The 16,646-nt window shown below is 48.4% G+C and overlaps 1 protein-coding gene across 1 annotated transcript in view; it reads left to right on the top strand.

Moving 5' to 3' along the window:
- The window catches only part of ERICH6B (glutamate rich 6B), a 52,207-nt gene that overhangs the window by 10,413 nt on the left and 25,148 nt on the right, over nt 1-16,646 (top strand). The window contains exons 3-4 of the mRNA XM_059903425.1: nt 951-996; nt 4,599-4,714. Of these exons, the coding sequence (XP_059759408.1) occupies nt 951-996; nt 4,599-4,714 (162 nt within the window). The remainder of the gene's footprint in view (nt 1-950; nt 997-4,598; nt 4,715-16,646) is intronic.

Consider the following 16,646-nt stretch of genomic DNA (forward strand, 5'->3'; position numbering starts at 1 on the left):
GTGCCATTCTCTAGAATCGATACTCTATTTTATCCCAATTGTACCTGAAATTCTTGATGTCATATCATTCAAAGCCAACGGTCAGGTGATTAAATGACACAAATAGAGTCTTTACAAGCAACTCTCATGCAGCTCAATATCAAAAAAACAAACAACCCAATCCAAAAATGGGCAGAAGACCTAAATAGACATTTCTCCAAAGAAGATATACAGACTGCCAACAAACACATGAAAAATAATTTTTAAAATATTTATATCCTCCAGGGGCTTCCCTGGTGGTGCAGTGGTTGAGAGTCTGCCTGCCAATGCAGGGGACACGGGTTCGAGCCCTGGTCTGGGAGGATCCCACATGCCGCGGAGCGACTGGGCCCGTGAGCCACAATTACTGAGCCTGCGCGTCTGGAGCCTGTGCTCCGCAACAAGAGAGGCCGCGATAGTGAGAGGCCCGCGCACCACGATGAAGAGTGGCCCCCACTTGCCGCAACTAGAGAAAGCCCTCGCACGGAAACGAAGACCCAGCACAGCCATAAATAAATAAATAAATAATTTTAAATATATATATATATATATATATATATTAAAATATTTATATCCTCTGAACCTCAGCCACGTCTCCTGTATAGATAGATGTCCGTCATCCTGTGACAGAGGGAGGCCTCTGTAATAACTCAAAAGATTAACAAAGCAAACCTAAATGTCCCAAATCCATAATTTCATGAAAATTACCTTCTTGAGTTCTCTCTCATTTTATCAAATTTCCACCTCATAATTTCTAAAGGAAACCATTAAGAGAGACAACACTAACGAAAAGCAAAAATAGAAAAATTCTGTAAATCACGGCCTCTCCACCCCAATCCCAGCATCACATACTTAACAACAGATTTTTTAATAGAAAGAAAAAGATTCTTTTTTTTTTTCCAACATTATCTTTCTGTTCTTTTTTCCAACAGAATTCAAGGCTCGTTCATCGCAAACCCTGCCTAGTCTTAAAGCAAGGTAAAAGTTTTTGATTTTTTTTTTTTCTGATAAGTCAGGTGGAGATTCATGCTTAGGGATGATGCTTCCGGAGCCTCTGCAGTCCCAAAGGTGGGAAGTGGGGGTGAGAGTGGGGTGGGCTGCAGGGAGCAGGACCCCCGAGGAAGGTGCAGTGCAGGCGGGGGTCTACTAGAAGTCACACACAAAGGACCTCCCGATACTGCTCCCCTCTGCTGTTCAGCCACTCACAAGCTGAGGGACGGGTCCCAGGATCAGGGTCCTGGGCGCCCAGAACTACGGAGAGGAAAGGGCAGGGGACAGCTGAGTCTGGAGAGAAGGTTGAGCTGGGGAGAAGTGGCCAAGGGCCCTGGGCAGCGCTCGTGGTGCAGAGATGAGTGAACACCCACAAGGAAGTTGCCGTCTTCCTCGCTCACGCATATTCCAAGCTCTAAATAATCACGCAGTGAGTATTCATGAAACTCCCGCCACAGGGCTTGGCCCACGCTAGACGGTCACTGACACAGCCGTGGACAGAAGCCTCCGTGTGCTCAGCTCTGTGGAAACCCATGTGGGGCAGGGGACACAAGACCTCTGATTCACAGTCCTCGTCCCCTACATCTGCTCCAAAGGATGACTGGGGGAAGGCGGTCATTGACCTCCACTGGTGAAGTGGGTTGACACTAGCTACAAAGAAAGCCCAAGGCCAGCTGGGTTACGTTGAGAAGCAGGAACGAGACCCCAGCTCTTCTGCGCAGGAAAGAAACAGGTTACAATTTGAGGGCACAGTACTCTGCACGGGGCTCCCCCTCCACCTGCTGAGGCCAGCTCCCCACTCCCGCCCTCTACCGGCCCCTCCGTTCCACGCTTCATGCTTCCAGAGGCTCAGCACCATGTATGTGCCAGGTCCACCCCTACTAAGGCAATCCCTAAGAGGGAGTGCTTTCCCAAGGCTCCTCCACCTCAGCTACTGATACTCACAGAGGAGCAAGCAACGTGGCACTGAAGGGGCCTGATGGTGAAGTGACCCTCTGGAAGACTGTGACTGAGAACAGGGACCCTGGAGCCAGGGATCCACACCTGCCTGGGTGGAATCGCAGCTGCCCTACCCAGCCAGCTGTGTGCCACAGGGCAGCCACTTAATCTTCTGCCTCAGTTTTCCCATCTGTAAAATGGGGACAGGAAGAGTTTCCGACTCCCGGGGCCGTGGTGAGGATTAAACGTACTAACTGACAGGGCGCACGTGGAGCAGAGGTTAGCACACGGGGCACGTGCAGTAAGGGCTGTGGATCACTGTTACCCTTCGTTCTGCCCCCACGAGCCACCACGTGGAAAACTTAGCACGTGCAGAACAAGGAGCATGATTCCTGGTCCAAACACAAGCACCTGTCCAATCTTTTATTCGTATTGCAGCTGAGTTTGTCTCCTGTTCTTTCCCGGGGCCCTGCGGGGAGCCTGGGGCCTTACCTGGGTCTGTCCCTGAGCAATTCGGCTTGGCTCCCCCAAGTCCAGGTCTGGGCCTGGGGGTGCTCAGAGAGGCCCTGGATTTTCCTCACACAAGGCTGCTGAGAGACCAAACCCTCCACAAACCCCTTTGGGCAAGAAGTGTCCCACTCGTGTTTCTTTGCTAAGGCAGGGGGGATGGGAGGGGAGCAGATTCAGGTCAAGTGTTTCATGGGTCCCTTGTAAACGGGAAGGCCCCCTCTTCCGCATGCGTGCCCAAGGTCCCCAGGCACACGCCAGGCCCCTTCCCCGCTCTGAAGCGGCTGCAGGAGCAGGCCTGGGATCTCGGGACAGGGGCTCCTCCTTGCAACACCTCCGCATTGCCGACGGGGCAGGGAGGTGGTGTTTGGCCACGCGGGCCGGAGCCCCAGTCCTGCTTCCCGGGTGCTGAGGCCACAGCAGAGCTCTGGCAGGCACCCCAGAAGCCCTGCCACGTCCCAGCCTGGGGCAGGCATGGCAGGGAGGGTGCCGGGCAAGTGTACATGAGCATGGAAATGACCAGAGCGGCCCTCCATGACCTTAAGTATAATCCCTGTGTTTGTCGACAGCTTTGATTTGTCAAAGTCCATCCATGGGGACCTGCATTACCTCCTTGGGTCCCCGTGGGCACCTGGTGAGTGAGGTAGGACAGGCATTATCCCACCAGAAGGATAAGGAAAATGAGCCCCGGGGGGGGGTCTCCTGATGTGGCCTTGAGGCCTGGAGCAGGGCAAGGATTGACACTTGCCTAAAAAGCTCACCCTTCTCCACTAGTTCTTGAGCCCTGCGGTCACTTGACCTAAGACCAGAGCATCTTGCCACTTGCCCCCAGGGCCCCTTTCTAGTGGTGCATCCTGAGAACACAGCTGCTCTGCCCCAGCCCGCAGGCTGGCACTGACCCTCCCCCAGGGTCCCCCAGAAGTGGCACAAATCTGCCTGGAACTCCCACCAACGCTGAAGGGAGAACAGCTTCCCGGCGGTGCCTTCTGGCTGGAACAAGCCGCCTCCTCCTCTTTTCCTCAACTCTTCGCCCCCAGCCTCAGACTGCGGCCCCTCTGCCCTCGATCCCTGCATCAGGGAACGCTGACCCCGACAGGGTACAGGCCCGTCTCATGAAGGGCCACTGAACTTCTCATTTTCCCTCTAAGAACGACGACAGCCAACACTGCCCACTCTCGTTTTGTCCTCACCTGTGCGGACCTGGGGGCGGAGGTACAATTAGTGAAAAGGTGCGGAAAGCGAGGCACAGAGAAGTTAGGTGGCTCACCCAAGGTGACTCCACTCTAGCGCAAGAGCCAAGACTTCAGCTCGGACCACCTGACGCCGAAGTCTAGGTTCTTTCTGCCGCCACAGTCTCTGCCCACTGATGGGCCGGGCATTTCCCCTCAGGCCTGTCTCTGCCAACTGGGCCAGGTTCCACGAGCTGGGTTCAGGGCCAGAAGCCCCTCTCATCCCTCTGAATCACAGGTTCTTGCCCCAGTTAAAAGGCAGAGACCCCTGAGGAAGGACACGATGTAGGTCGGGGTGCTGGGTCACCCCTCTTGATCCTGAGCTCCCGGGTAGCAGGGCCTGCGCCTCACACCCAATGCCCTGTCATCAGGCCCCGCGGAAACCTTTCTCGAAGATGGTGGTGTGTGCAGTGGGCAGACTAGTGGGGACAGACCTCGGTGCTTGGTTTTAAGCGGCTGCTGATTTTTCCCGCTCTGCCTGAGGCAGCTCTGAGGCAGGAAGGATGACTGGAATGAGCAGGGTGGTGAGCCAGCAGGGACACAGAATGTTCTGGAAGGTTAGGCTGTCGGGCACGGAGGCCTGGTCTCTTGATTGGCCTTTGAAGGCACCCCCAGAGCCTGTCACTCTAAGTGAAGCTGCAGTTGGCACCCAGGATGGCACACAGGCCTATTTTCCACGGTCCACAAGCTGGTCCCTTCCGACCGGGGACAGCCACCACCAGGGACAGGCCGACGTCCGCGGGGACCGGGAAGCAGCCGCCGCCACCCCAACCTCCCCGCAGGCCACAGCTCTGGGCTCCTAACCCGGCCCCTGTCTGGAGGTGGACCGACCCCTTGCCCCCCTCTGCTGCTGGCGTCCCTCGGGTGACCACGTTCTTTGCTGTGCCTCCTCCCACCCCCTGAACCTGCCAGCAGCAGCCTTCTCCTCGGTGACACGATGCCGTCTACATCCTTGGTGAAGCGCGATGGAGAGTTCCTGGGCTTGCAGGACCAGAGCACGCAGACGGAGTGGATCTGTGAAAGCCGGCAGGGTAAGGGACCCCACGTCCGGCATCCACCTCGCGGCCGGGCTCCTGGGGGCTTGGGGAGATGTGGCCTTGCGGGCATCCCATGGATGTGGAATACGGAGGCTGGAGTGCTCTCCATCAGGCTGATGATGCACACTGCTTCCTGTGCCATCCGAACCCTGGGACCCCCTTCCTCATCCCAGACCCCCCTCAGAGAAAGAGCATCAGCGAAGTGCTAAGACAAACACCTTCTTCGATCTTCCCCTTGTCCCTTCATTAGTTTTGCTGTTCTTGTTCTACAGGAACACAGGCCCTATTTCCCTCGGGGACACAGGCCATTTCCTTCCCAGATTACAGGCTGGTTCCCTGCGGAGAGAGGCCATCTCCGAACAATCACAGGGTGAAGGGACTGGGACCCACCCCAGACTCTCCATCTCAGCGTGCAGTCAAAGCCAGCCCTGGTTCAGAACGAGCCAAGACCATCCACAGGGGGAACTTCTGTGGCCACAACTAGGAGACACTCAAGAGACAGCTGGGCAAGATTGCACTGAGGATCTTAAACCTCTGCCCAATTAAGCCCAAAGGTTCCTCGCCCTAGGATCCTGGGGATGCAACACTGAATGGCATTTCTCGCCGTTATTAATAATTTAAACCCAGCCTTAGTGAGACTGATCCATCACAGATCCACACATGCGTTTCACATCTGTAGTCATGGCAGCGGTAAATTAGATTCCCGACCAGCACCTCACTCCCCTGGCCCCATCCGTGCCTGCTAAATTTTGTGGCTCAAATGTGGTTAAATGAAATTAGGAGTCAGAAACCCTATGAGGGAGAATGGAGCGGCAAGAGGCAGGCCCACACAAGCCAGGCGTTCCACAGTGCCGGCTGCCAGCACGTGATGAGCAGTCTTTTACAGGCTAAATCTGTTCATGTGGGATTTTTATTAGTGTGTGTGCTCCAATGGAGCCCTGAAAACAGGAACCATTTCAGAGTCAGTAAGCATGACAGCTGGAAAAAATCTGAGCATTTATCTAAATATTCATAAGCAGGATTCTGGAAGTCATTTACCGGGTAATCGCCTGTAAAGTGCCAATGCTAAGCTTGAAAGGATGTGGGAGAGGAGAAAGAGATAGGAGAAGCCTGGGGTGTGGGAAGGGCCTGTTCACACCACTGTGTGCCCACCTCCAGAGACAGACCCTCCGGAAATCACTGCTTCATTTGCCGTGTTCATTCACGATCCTTTTGGTCCCCAAGCTTAATTTACAGAGCCAGTCATGTCTGGATCTAATTTAGGTTTTAAGCGCTCTGCCTATTTGGTCTGTAGGGGCATGTTTTGTAGCTGAGTCTTTTCCAGTACTGAGTTCCTTAAAGCCAACATGTATTTAGTGTTTAGCAAAAGTCTAGCCACCCGCAGCAATACCTACTGATCAGATCCTGTGATGTTGGTGGCCTGGACCAAAGGTGTGGACAGTGTTGGAGCAACTAAAGCCAGGGTCAATGTCATAACCCCAGGCTCCTGCAGAGACATGAGGGGATAGTGGCTACAGCAGAGATTGGAACACAAGGAAAAGTAAGCAACTCCCTACAATTCGTGAAGGTTTTTCTTTTCCCTTCTGCCTATGGTTTACAATCAATCTTTTGGAGAGTGTTCATAATAATTGGACAGCATTGGCTGGCAACAGGTAACTGATTGTGTCTGGACACTGGAATGGGGCAGAGAGGCTCATCAAGAGGCTCTTCCTCTGGAAGAGTGAACAGTTGTAAGAGGAGGTAACCGGGGCGGGGGCAGGGGTGCAAGGGGAATCCAGGAAGCATGGAGCCCCAGGAAGGAGCTCAAAATCGAGGTAAGAGAGGGCAGAGGGCCCCTGCCACGAAGAAAAGCCAGTCCTCCTGCAGCTGGAGGACAGAACACTAAGGGTTCCTGAGCATGGTGGATGCAAAGGAGAATCTGCTTTTAGCCCAGGGCAGAAGCCACCCCTCCGCTTGTTGGAGAAACACAGTGAATCAAGGCAAAAGCGATTCAAAGCGCTGACTGTGTGGGGCTGAGAGCCCCCAGGAGTGAGCGGAGGGAGAGTGTTGGCCTGCTGCTCCTCGGGGTCCAGGACTGAGCATCCCCGGCACCTGGGGCCCGTAGAGATGCAGATTCCCAGGCTTTCTTACCACGATCCCTGCCTCATCCGTAACAAGATCCCAGAGGATTCCAGGCACAGGAATGGTGGAGAAGCAGAGAACCTCTAGGGTAGAACAGATTTCATGGGTGCTAGGTTCCTATTTCTAAAGCGTTTTTTATTACGGGACTATTCAACTCCAGTGCGCCAGAAACAGCATTTTACATGGACTCTACAAACAGCACTTTGAACCAAATATGGGGGTATAACACCCAGATAAATAAATCCTTGAAACCTATTACTACACAGAGTGGCAGGTCTGACATGGAAGGAAGGCTAAAGGCACCGGGAATGCCTCGTGGCTCGTGTGAGGACGCAGGTGGAAGACCAGAAAGACTATTTATGGCCTCAGGTGTCTACCCAGCCAGGCACAGAGCAGGGTCATAAACAAGGTATACCAGAAATTCTAACACAGAGCATTATAACCCTGCTTGTAGAAATCCTCCAGACTTGGTGTCCCGCACACAGTAAGCGCCTATAAATATTTGTTACATCCTTGCGAAACTGCTGCTGAATCTTCATCAGACTCAAGATCAACTATGGTGATGAGAAGGTATATCCTTCTCCCAAGAGACAGTCTTGGTGGGAAAGGAGCTGTGTATAGAAATATGTACACATGGAGACGCCATGTATAGAAACGTGGGTGAGGATAAACAGAGAGGGGCAAGTGCTATCAGTGGAGTAGTTACTTCAGGTCACCTGGCCAGATGAGGAAGAGGGTTGGAAAGCTCCCCAAAGTGGAAAGTAGTGTTTGCATAGAGTTCCCTTCAGTGGACTCAGATTCTGAAAGATCACAGGCAGAGGTTTAAAAAGATACGATTGTTACCTATGATAAAAGTAGGAAAATGTCTCGAACTTTGAGAAAAGTGTCAGGAGAGCTGAAGTCCAGGGTAAATGTATTCTTACCAAAAAGTAATGATAATAATACTGCAGGCAGCAACAAAAGAAGGGGGGCCCTTTTAAAATATGATTGGGGCAAAAAGTAGATCAAGGCACACAGAGCCACTGTTTAGTGCCTGTTGAGGAACGATTCAAAGAAAATCATGTTCTTCCATTGCTATTGAATTTTGACTTCTCTGTGAAAGAAGATGATCTTCAGATTGAAAAGGGTACAGCAAAATTAGGCAAGAAATAGCAGACACCAAAGACTGGTGAGACGATCAGAAAAGAATGGTAACTGCTGTGTCCTGACCGAGATCAAGTATACCCCAGAATATGTACAGAGAGAGAATAGCTTAATCATGTTTATGGTTTTTGAAGAATTGGGGAAATGAGTCTGTGACCACTCTGGGGCAAATACTGAGAGCAAAATGACCACAGGGAACCAGCATAGGATCAATAAGAACAGATCAAGTAATACTGGCTTTGAGGTCACTTTTTGACAAGGTTATTAGATCAGGGAACTGTGGAATTTGGAGGCCCGAATTCCAAAACACATTTCTTTTTCAAAGCCTTCCTCAAGTTCCTATGGACAACACAGACAAATACCAGGTAGATGGTAGTGCAAGACAATGGCATGAGCGCTACTGAATAACCATCCAGAGATACTGTTTAAGGATCAGAGTCAACCCAACTTCCGGTCAGGAGCCACAGGGCTCTGTCCAGTCTGTATCCACAGACTCGGATACAGATGTAGGAGGAATATTTATATCTGTACATGACTGGCAGCTGTTGGGTGATGACAGTAATGTGATCAGACTCTAAAAGATCTTGACAGGCAGAAACACTGGATCGGGACTGGCTAGATAAAACAGAATGGTAATTTAGATTAGACCCTGCTCTTAGGCCCACAAAAACAGGATGGAGAAGGACAAGGGGGGAATGCCCTGTCTGCTGTAGATGATTTACTCAACCACAGGCTCAAGAAGTCAATGGTATGACTGGTGTGACTGCCAGAACAGTTAATATAACCAAGAACAATCAAAAGGTTATGTATCATATCTTGGGTCACAAATCAAGCCTCGGTAAATTTAAGAAAATTGAAATCGTATCAGGTATCTTTTCCGACCACAATGCTATGAGACTAGATATCAATTACAGGAAAAGATCTGTAAAAAATACAAACACATGGAGGCTACACAATACACTACTTAATAACGAAGTGATCACTGAAGAAATCAAAGGGGAAATCAAAAAATACCTAGAAACAAATGACAATGGAGACACGACGACCCAAAACCTATGGGACGCAGCAAAAGCAGTGCTAAGAGGGAAGTTTATAGCAATACAAGCCTACCTCAAGAAACAGGAAACATCTCGAATAAACAACCTAACCTTGCACCTAAAACAATTAGAGAAAGAAGAGCAAAAAACCCCCAAAGCTAGCAGAAGGAAAGAAATCATAAAGATCAGATCAGAAATAAATGAAAAAGAAATGAAGGAAACAATAGCAAAAATCAATGAAACTAAAAGCTGGTTCTTCGAGAAGATAAACAAAATTGATAAACCATTAGCCAGACTCATCAAGAGAAAAAGGGAGAAGACTCAAATCAATAGAATTAGAAATGAAAAAGGAGAAGTAACCACTGACACTGCAGAAATACAAACGATCATGAGAGATTACTACAAGCAACTCTATGCCAATAAAATGGACAACCTGGAAGAAATGGACAGATTCTTAGACATGCACAACCTACCGAGACTGAACCAGGAAGAAATAGAAAATATGAACAGACCAATCACAAGCACTGAAATTGAAACTGTGATTTAAAATCTTCCAACAAACAAAAGCCCAGGACCAGATGGCTTCACTGGCGAATTCTATCAAACATTTAGAGAAGAGCTAACACCTATCCTTCTCAAACTCTTCCAAAATATTGCAGAGGGAGGAACACTCCCAAACTCATTCTACGAGGCCACCATCACCCTGATACCAAAACCAGACAAAGATGTCACAAAGAAAGAAAACTACAGGCCAATATCACTGATGAACATAGATGCAAAAATCCTCAACAAAATACTAGCAAACAGAATCCAACAGCACATTAAAAGGATTATACACCATGATCAAGTGGGGTTTATTCCAGGAATGCAAGGATTCTTCAATATACGCAAATCAATCAACGTGATACATCATATTAACAAATTGAAGGAGAAAAACTATATGATCATCTCAATAGATGCAGAGAAAGCTTTCGACAAAATTCAACACCCATTTATGATAAAAGCCCTGCAGAAAGTAGGCAGAGAGGGAACTTTCCTCAACATAATAAAGGCCATATATGACAAACCCACAGCCAACATTGTCCTCAAGGGTGAAAAACTGAAACCATTTCCACTAAGATCAGGAACAAGACAAGGTTGCCCACTCTCACCACTATTATTCAACATAGTTTTGGAAGTGTTAGCCACAGCAATCAGAGAAGACAAAGAAATAAAAGGAATCCAAATTGGAAAAGAAGAAGTAAAGCTGTCACTGTTTGCAGATGACATGATACTATACATAGAGAATCCTAAAACTGCCACCAGAAAACTACTAGAGCTAATCAATGAATTTGGTAAAGTAGCAGGATACAAAATTAATGCACAGAAATCTCTTGCATTCCTATATACTAATGATGAAAAATCTGAAAGTGAAATTAAGAAAACACTCCCGTTTACCATTGCAACAAAAAGAATAAAATATCTAGGAATAAACCTACCTAAGGAGACAAAAGACCTGTATGCAGAAAATTATAGGACACTGATGAAAGAAATTAAAGATGATACAAATAGATGGAGAGATATACCATGTTCTTGGATTGGAAGAATCAACATTGTGAAAATGACTCTACTACCCAAAGCAATCTACAGATTCAATGCAATCCCTATCAAACTAACACTGGCATTTTTCACAGAACTAGAACAAAAAATTTCACAATTTGTATGGAGACACAAAAGACCCCAAATAGCCAAAGCAATCTTGAGAACGAAAAATGGAGCTGGAGGAATCAGGCTCCCTGACTTCAGACTATATTACAAAGCTACAGTAATCAAGACAGTTTGGTACTGGCACAAAAACAGAAATATAGATCAATGGAACAGGATAGAAAGCCCAGAGATAAACCCACGCACATATGGTCACCTTATCTTTGATAAAGGAGGCAAGCATGTACAGTGGAGAAAAGACAGCCTCTTCAATAAGTGGTGCTGGGAAAATTGGACAGGTACATGTAAAAGTATGAAATTAGAACACTCCCTGACACCATACACAAAAATAAACTCAAAATGGATTAAAGACCTAAGTGTAAGACCAGACACTATCAAACTCTTAGAGGAAAACATAGGCAGAACACTCTATGACATAAATCACAGCAAGATCCTTTTTGACCCACCTCCTAGAGAAATGGAAATAAAAACACAAATAAACAAATGGGAGCTAATGAAACTTAAAAGCTTTTGCACAGCAAAGGAAACCATAAACAAGACCAAAAGACAACCCTCAGAATGGGAGAAAATATTTGCAAATGAAGCAACTGACAAAGGATTAATCTCCAAGATTTACAAGCAGCTCATGCAGCTCAATAACAAAAAAACAAACAACCCAATCCAAAAATGGGCAGAAGACCTAAATAGACATTTCTCCAAAGAAGATATACAGATGGCCAACAGACACATGAAAGAATGCTCAACATCATTAATCATTAGAGAAATGCAAATCAAAACTACAATGAGGTATCATCTCACACCAGTCAGAATGGCCATCATCAAAAAATCTACAAACAATAAATGCTGGAGAGGGTGTGGAGAAAAGGGAACCCTGTTGCACTGTTGGTGGGAATGTAAATTGATACAGCCACTATGGAGAACAGTATGGAGGTTCCTTAAAAAACTACAAATAGAACTACCATACGACCCAGCAATCCCACTACTGGGCATATACCCTGAGAAAACCATAGGTCAAAAAGAGTCATGTACCAAAATGTTCACTGCAGCTCTATTTACAATAGCCAGGACATGGAAGTAACCTAAATGTCCATCGACAGATGAATGGATAAAGAAGATGTGGCACATATATACAATGGAATATTACTCAGCCATAAAAAGAAATGAAATGGAGGTATTTGTAGTGAGGTGGATGGAGTTAGAGTCTGTCATACAGAGTGAAGTAAGTCAGAAAGAGAAAAACAAATACAGTATGCTAACACATATATACGGAATCTAAGGGAAAAAAAAAAAAAAAAGGCCATGAAGAACCTAGTGGCAAGACGGGAATAAAGACACAGACCTACTAGAGAATGGACTTGAGGATATGGGGAGGGGGTGGGGTGAGATGTGACAGGGTGAGAGAGCGTCATGGACATATATACACTACCAAATGTAAAATAGATAGCTAGTGGGAAGCAGCCGCATAGCACAGGGAGATCAGCTCGGTGCTTTGTGACCACCTAGAGGGGTGGGATGGGGAGGGTGGGAGGGAGGGAGATGCAAGAGGGAAGAGATATGGGAACATATTGTATATGTATAACTGATTAACTTTGTTATAAAGCAGAAGCTAACACACCATTGTAAGGCAATTATACTTCAATAAAGATGTTTTAAAAAAAAAAAAAAAAGAGTCATGTACCAAAATGTTCATTGCAGCTCTATTTACAATAGCCAGGACATGGAAGCAACCTAAGTGTCCATCATCGGATGAATGGATAAAGATGTGGCACATATATACAATGGAATATTACTCAGCCATAAAAAGAAATGAAATTGAGTTATTTGTAATGAGGTGGATGGAGTTAGTCTGTCATACAGAGTGAAGTAAGTCAGAAAGAGAAAAACAAATACAGTATGCTAACACATATATATGGAATCTAAGGAAAAAAAAAAAAGGTCATGAAGAACCTAGTGGCAAGATGGGAATAAAGACACAGACCTACTAGAGAATGGACTTGAGGATATGGGGAGGGGGAGGGGTGAGATGTGACAGGGTGAGAGAGTGGCATGGACACATATACACTACTAAACGTAAAATAGATAGCTAGTAGGAAGCAGCCGCATAGCACAGGGAGAACAGCTCAGTGCTTTGTGACCGCCTTGGGGGGTGGGATGGGGAGGGTGGGAGGGAGGGAGATGCAGGAGGGAGGAGATATGGGAACGTGTGTATATGTGTAGCTGATTCACTTTGTTATAAAGCAGAAACTAACACACCAAAAAAAAAAAAGGTTATGTAGAGGGAGACGGGTTCTGCTCTAGCCTGCACGGCAGAAGCAACCCTGGGGCTGCTGTTCACTTTGGGGGATCTCACACTCCATGAGGGTTAGAGGCAGACTGGCCGGGGCTCGAGGAGAGGGTGGTGTTAGGCCAACCTGGAGACCACATCGTACAAAGAACTGCTGAAGCAAATGAGGGCGTTAAGTCTGGAAGACACGTGACTCTGAGACAGGATAAGTGCCTTCAAGTATCTGATGATCTGACACACAAAACCAAGACCTGACCTCTCCATCTGCACGGAAGGGCTAGAACAGGGCCAGCTTGAGGAAAATTAGTTGAGAAATAGACATGATTCCCGACAGTCGGAGCCACTTATGGTAGGATGCGTGTCCTTAGAAGTTGGAGAGCTCCCTGGCTGTGGAGGGCTCGGGCTCAGCTGATGGGCTGGCAGCACTGATCCTGCCCAGGCGGGGGGGCTTCTCATCGCAGACCGAGCTCAAATCCTGCCGCCCCCATGAGAGGGGAGGGGAGGGGGCAGCTCGCCTCTGCTTCCTGGCCGTTAGGAATGGAGTGTGTGTGTGTGTGTGTGTGTGTAGATTAAGATTGGAGGGTAGGGCTTCCCTGGTGGCGCAGTGGTTGAGAATCTACCTGCCAATGCAGGGGACACGGGTTTGAGCCCTGGTCTGGGAAGATCCCACATGCCTCGGAGCAACTGGGCCCGTGAGCCACAACTACTGAGCCTGCGCGTCTGGAGCCTGTGCTCTGCAACAAGAGAGGCCGCGACAGTGAGAGGCCCGCGCACCGCGATGAAGAGTGGCCCCCGCTTGCCACAACTAGAGAAAGCCCTCGCACAGAAACGAAGACCCAACACAGCCTCAAAATAATTAATTAATTAATTAATTTTTTAAAAAAAGGAGCAGGGATCACAAAATTCTAGAAAATATACAACATGGGTAACCAAGAACTTTACAAAAGTTCTCAAAAACCACAGTAGCCTCTCGTGGCATAACCCAGTGCATCTGTACTCGCCAGCCCCCGTGCTTCCCCACCAGCCCCCGTTATGCACCTCTCCGTGAGCTCTTGACAACAGAACACCAGAGATGCCCACTTCCTACAGCGACAGGCATACGCCATTATGAGTCTACACGGCCTTGAAGCCACTTGGCTCTATGGTTCCTGCAGCTCTTCCTCCTACCGAAGGAGGAATATCCCTAAGGTCTCCGCTCAACCCCAGCCATCCTCTCTGTCCTGGGACCAGAGAAGAAGGCCACAGAGGGCCCACATTTCCCAACCACTGTTCACTGCAGCCCAGAGTAAGTCAGCAAAGCTAAGAGGAGGAGGCTGGCAGAGGGAGCATCTAATAGACGCCAGCAGTGCCCTCCAACCCGTTTTCTCCTCTGTGGATCAGCCTTGGGTGCCAAGAAAGAACCTCAGACCCTAAACGTCCAACATGAACCCACTGGAAAGTATAAGGTTAAAATTGTTAATGGCTACCCTCTTCTGTCTTTTAACAGTACCTTTAAAATCAAAATCTCAAACAGAGGAAGAATCAACAACGATACTAACCACCTTCAAGTCTGATTCACAAGGTATCATTTTAATTTTATAGTTTTACGATGATTTTAAATGACTCGCGGAAGCTACGAATCCATCTATGAGACGGTAAGAAGCACAGAATTAGCACGCCCTGAGCCAAACAGAGTCCTCTTTTGACCATTTTAGATTACGGTAGCCTTCATTAAGGCCAGTGGCCAAGGCATTGTTTCTAGAACTTGGTGTCAGGGGTCAAGACTCAGGGAAGAAACTTGGCCAAAGGGTAAAATGCTTTTAATTTTGAATTAAAATTGAGTTTTGAAAGGGGAGGAAATAATATTTACCGCTGGAGTTAGGAGGGAAGACAATGGATTATCCATACTCAGTTCATTCCGTGACATTTACTGTGCATCTACTGATATTTATTGTATACCTACTGTGTACTGGGCAGTGGTTTGTCCATCTTTATATGGACAAAGCCATCCTACCCTCTCAGAACTTAAAACTCTAGTGGGAAAGATGAACTATGAACAAACGGAGGGTAATCGATGTGTGCTGAGCATAAGCTTCCAGGCCTCCAACTCTGACCATCATGGGAGCCTCTTACCCTACAATACGCAGTCTCCACCCTGGTCCCCCCAGACATTTAGGGGTTAACAGTTCACCACACCACATCCTATTCATCATTTTTCCTATTTGTTTTCAGCCTTTGTTCCCACTGAAGAACCGCAAAAGGCAGGAAATGGTGAGAGTCCCACATAACCTATCCAAAGATCCCTGCTCCCCGCAGGGCAGCCGGGGCCGGGGATGGCGCCCCGGGCGGGTGGGCGCCTTGCTGGTCCAGCCGGTGCCGAGCCCTGGAGAGGACTGAGGGACATGCTGGGCACACAGTCCCTGAAGCTGGATATGTTTCTCTGTCCTTAACTGAAGAAGGGAGCTAGAACAAGAAACAGAGAGAGGGTCTCGGGAGCGAGACAGAATGACCTGGGAACGGCCCAGAAGTCCCTCCCTCTACTCAAGCTCTGTACAGGGACGCCCACATTTAAAGAGGGGCCCGTCGGTCAGTTGCTAGGTTCCCTGGAGTCTGGGCAGGAGGGCTGGACTGGGGTGCGTGGGCCCCTCCAGACAGACTCATTCGATGGTAACTTGATAGGGAACGAATTAGAGCCCCTCAGATGGTACCCTTAAAGCCTGATTAAGGAGGGGATAGTTGAATTCTATGAGGGGGAAGGACAGGGGAGAAGCCTTTTGGAGGCAGAATCCCAACTTGCACACATCACTCCACAAAAGCCCTGCGATTAACCAGACCCATCCTATTAGAAACAACGTAGGGATGGTGACCTGCTTGCTGCCTGTCAGCATGGGGGTGGGGGAAGAGGGGAGGATCAGGGTTACCTACACAGGCGGCTTATCAAACTCCTTCCAACGCTAGACTATGAAATCTTCTTCATCTTATTTCATTTCCGGGGTGGGGGGGTGGGTAGGGGTAGAGCGGTGCTGGTCGGACTTTAATGTGCAGAGCGATCACCCGGGCATCTTGTTAAAATGCAGATTCTGATTCGGTGGCTCTGAGATTCTGCATTTCTCACAAGCTCCTGGCAGCAGCTTGGGCCGCTGATCCTGAAGCACACTGAGTGGCTTTAGAACAGATTACAGATTTGTGCCCATAGCAGCTGCCAGCCCAGCCCATCATTTATCCTTGATTCAAGGACAACAAGGGATTCACTACGTGCAGGGCGGAGGAGGTGAAAACAGGACCCAGTTTCACCTGTGTGCTCTTTTCTCAGAGCCCGCCCGGGGCCAGTCGCCCACTGCTTGTCCCCTCCCTTTCCTCATCTATAACGTGGGCATCTGCCCTGCAGGGCAAATACACAGGACTCAAACATCTACCCCAATTCAGGAAGTACGCTTCTGGCAAGAACAAACGTTGCAGGAGAGCCACTGATTGGATGGGGGAGAATTTAGATTTGTTCTTCATCAGCCCGGGACAGGCACACTCCACTTCAGGGAATGCTGTGTGCCCAGTGTTCACTGCATTAGTGCCGGTCCCCTGAGCCACCCTGAAGATAAGCCTTACGGTCCCCATGACACAGATGAGGGGACCAGGGTGCGAGGGGACTGAGTGACAAGCT

Source organism: Balaenoptera ricei, chromosome 18 (assembly GCF_028023285.1).
Source record: "Balaenoptera ricei isolate mBalRic1 chromosome 18, mBalRic1.hap2, whole genome shotgun sequence".
Classification (NCBI taxonomy): domain Eukaryota; kingdom Metazoa; phylum Chordata; class Mammalia; order Artiodactyla; family Balaenopteridae; genus Balaenoptera; species Balaenoptera ricei.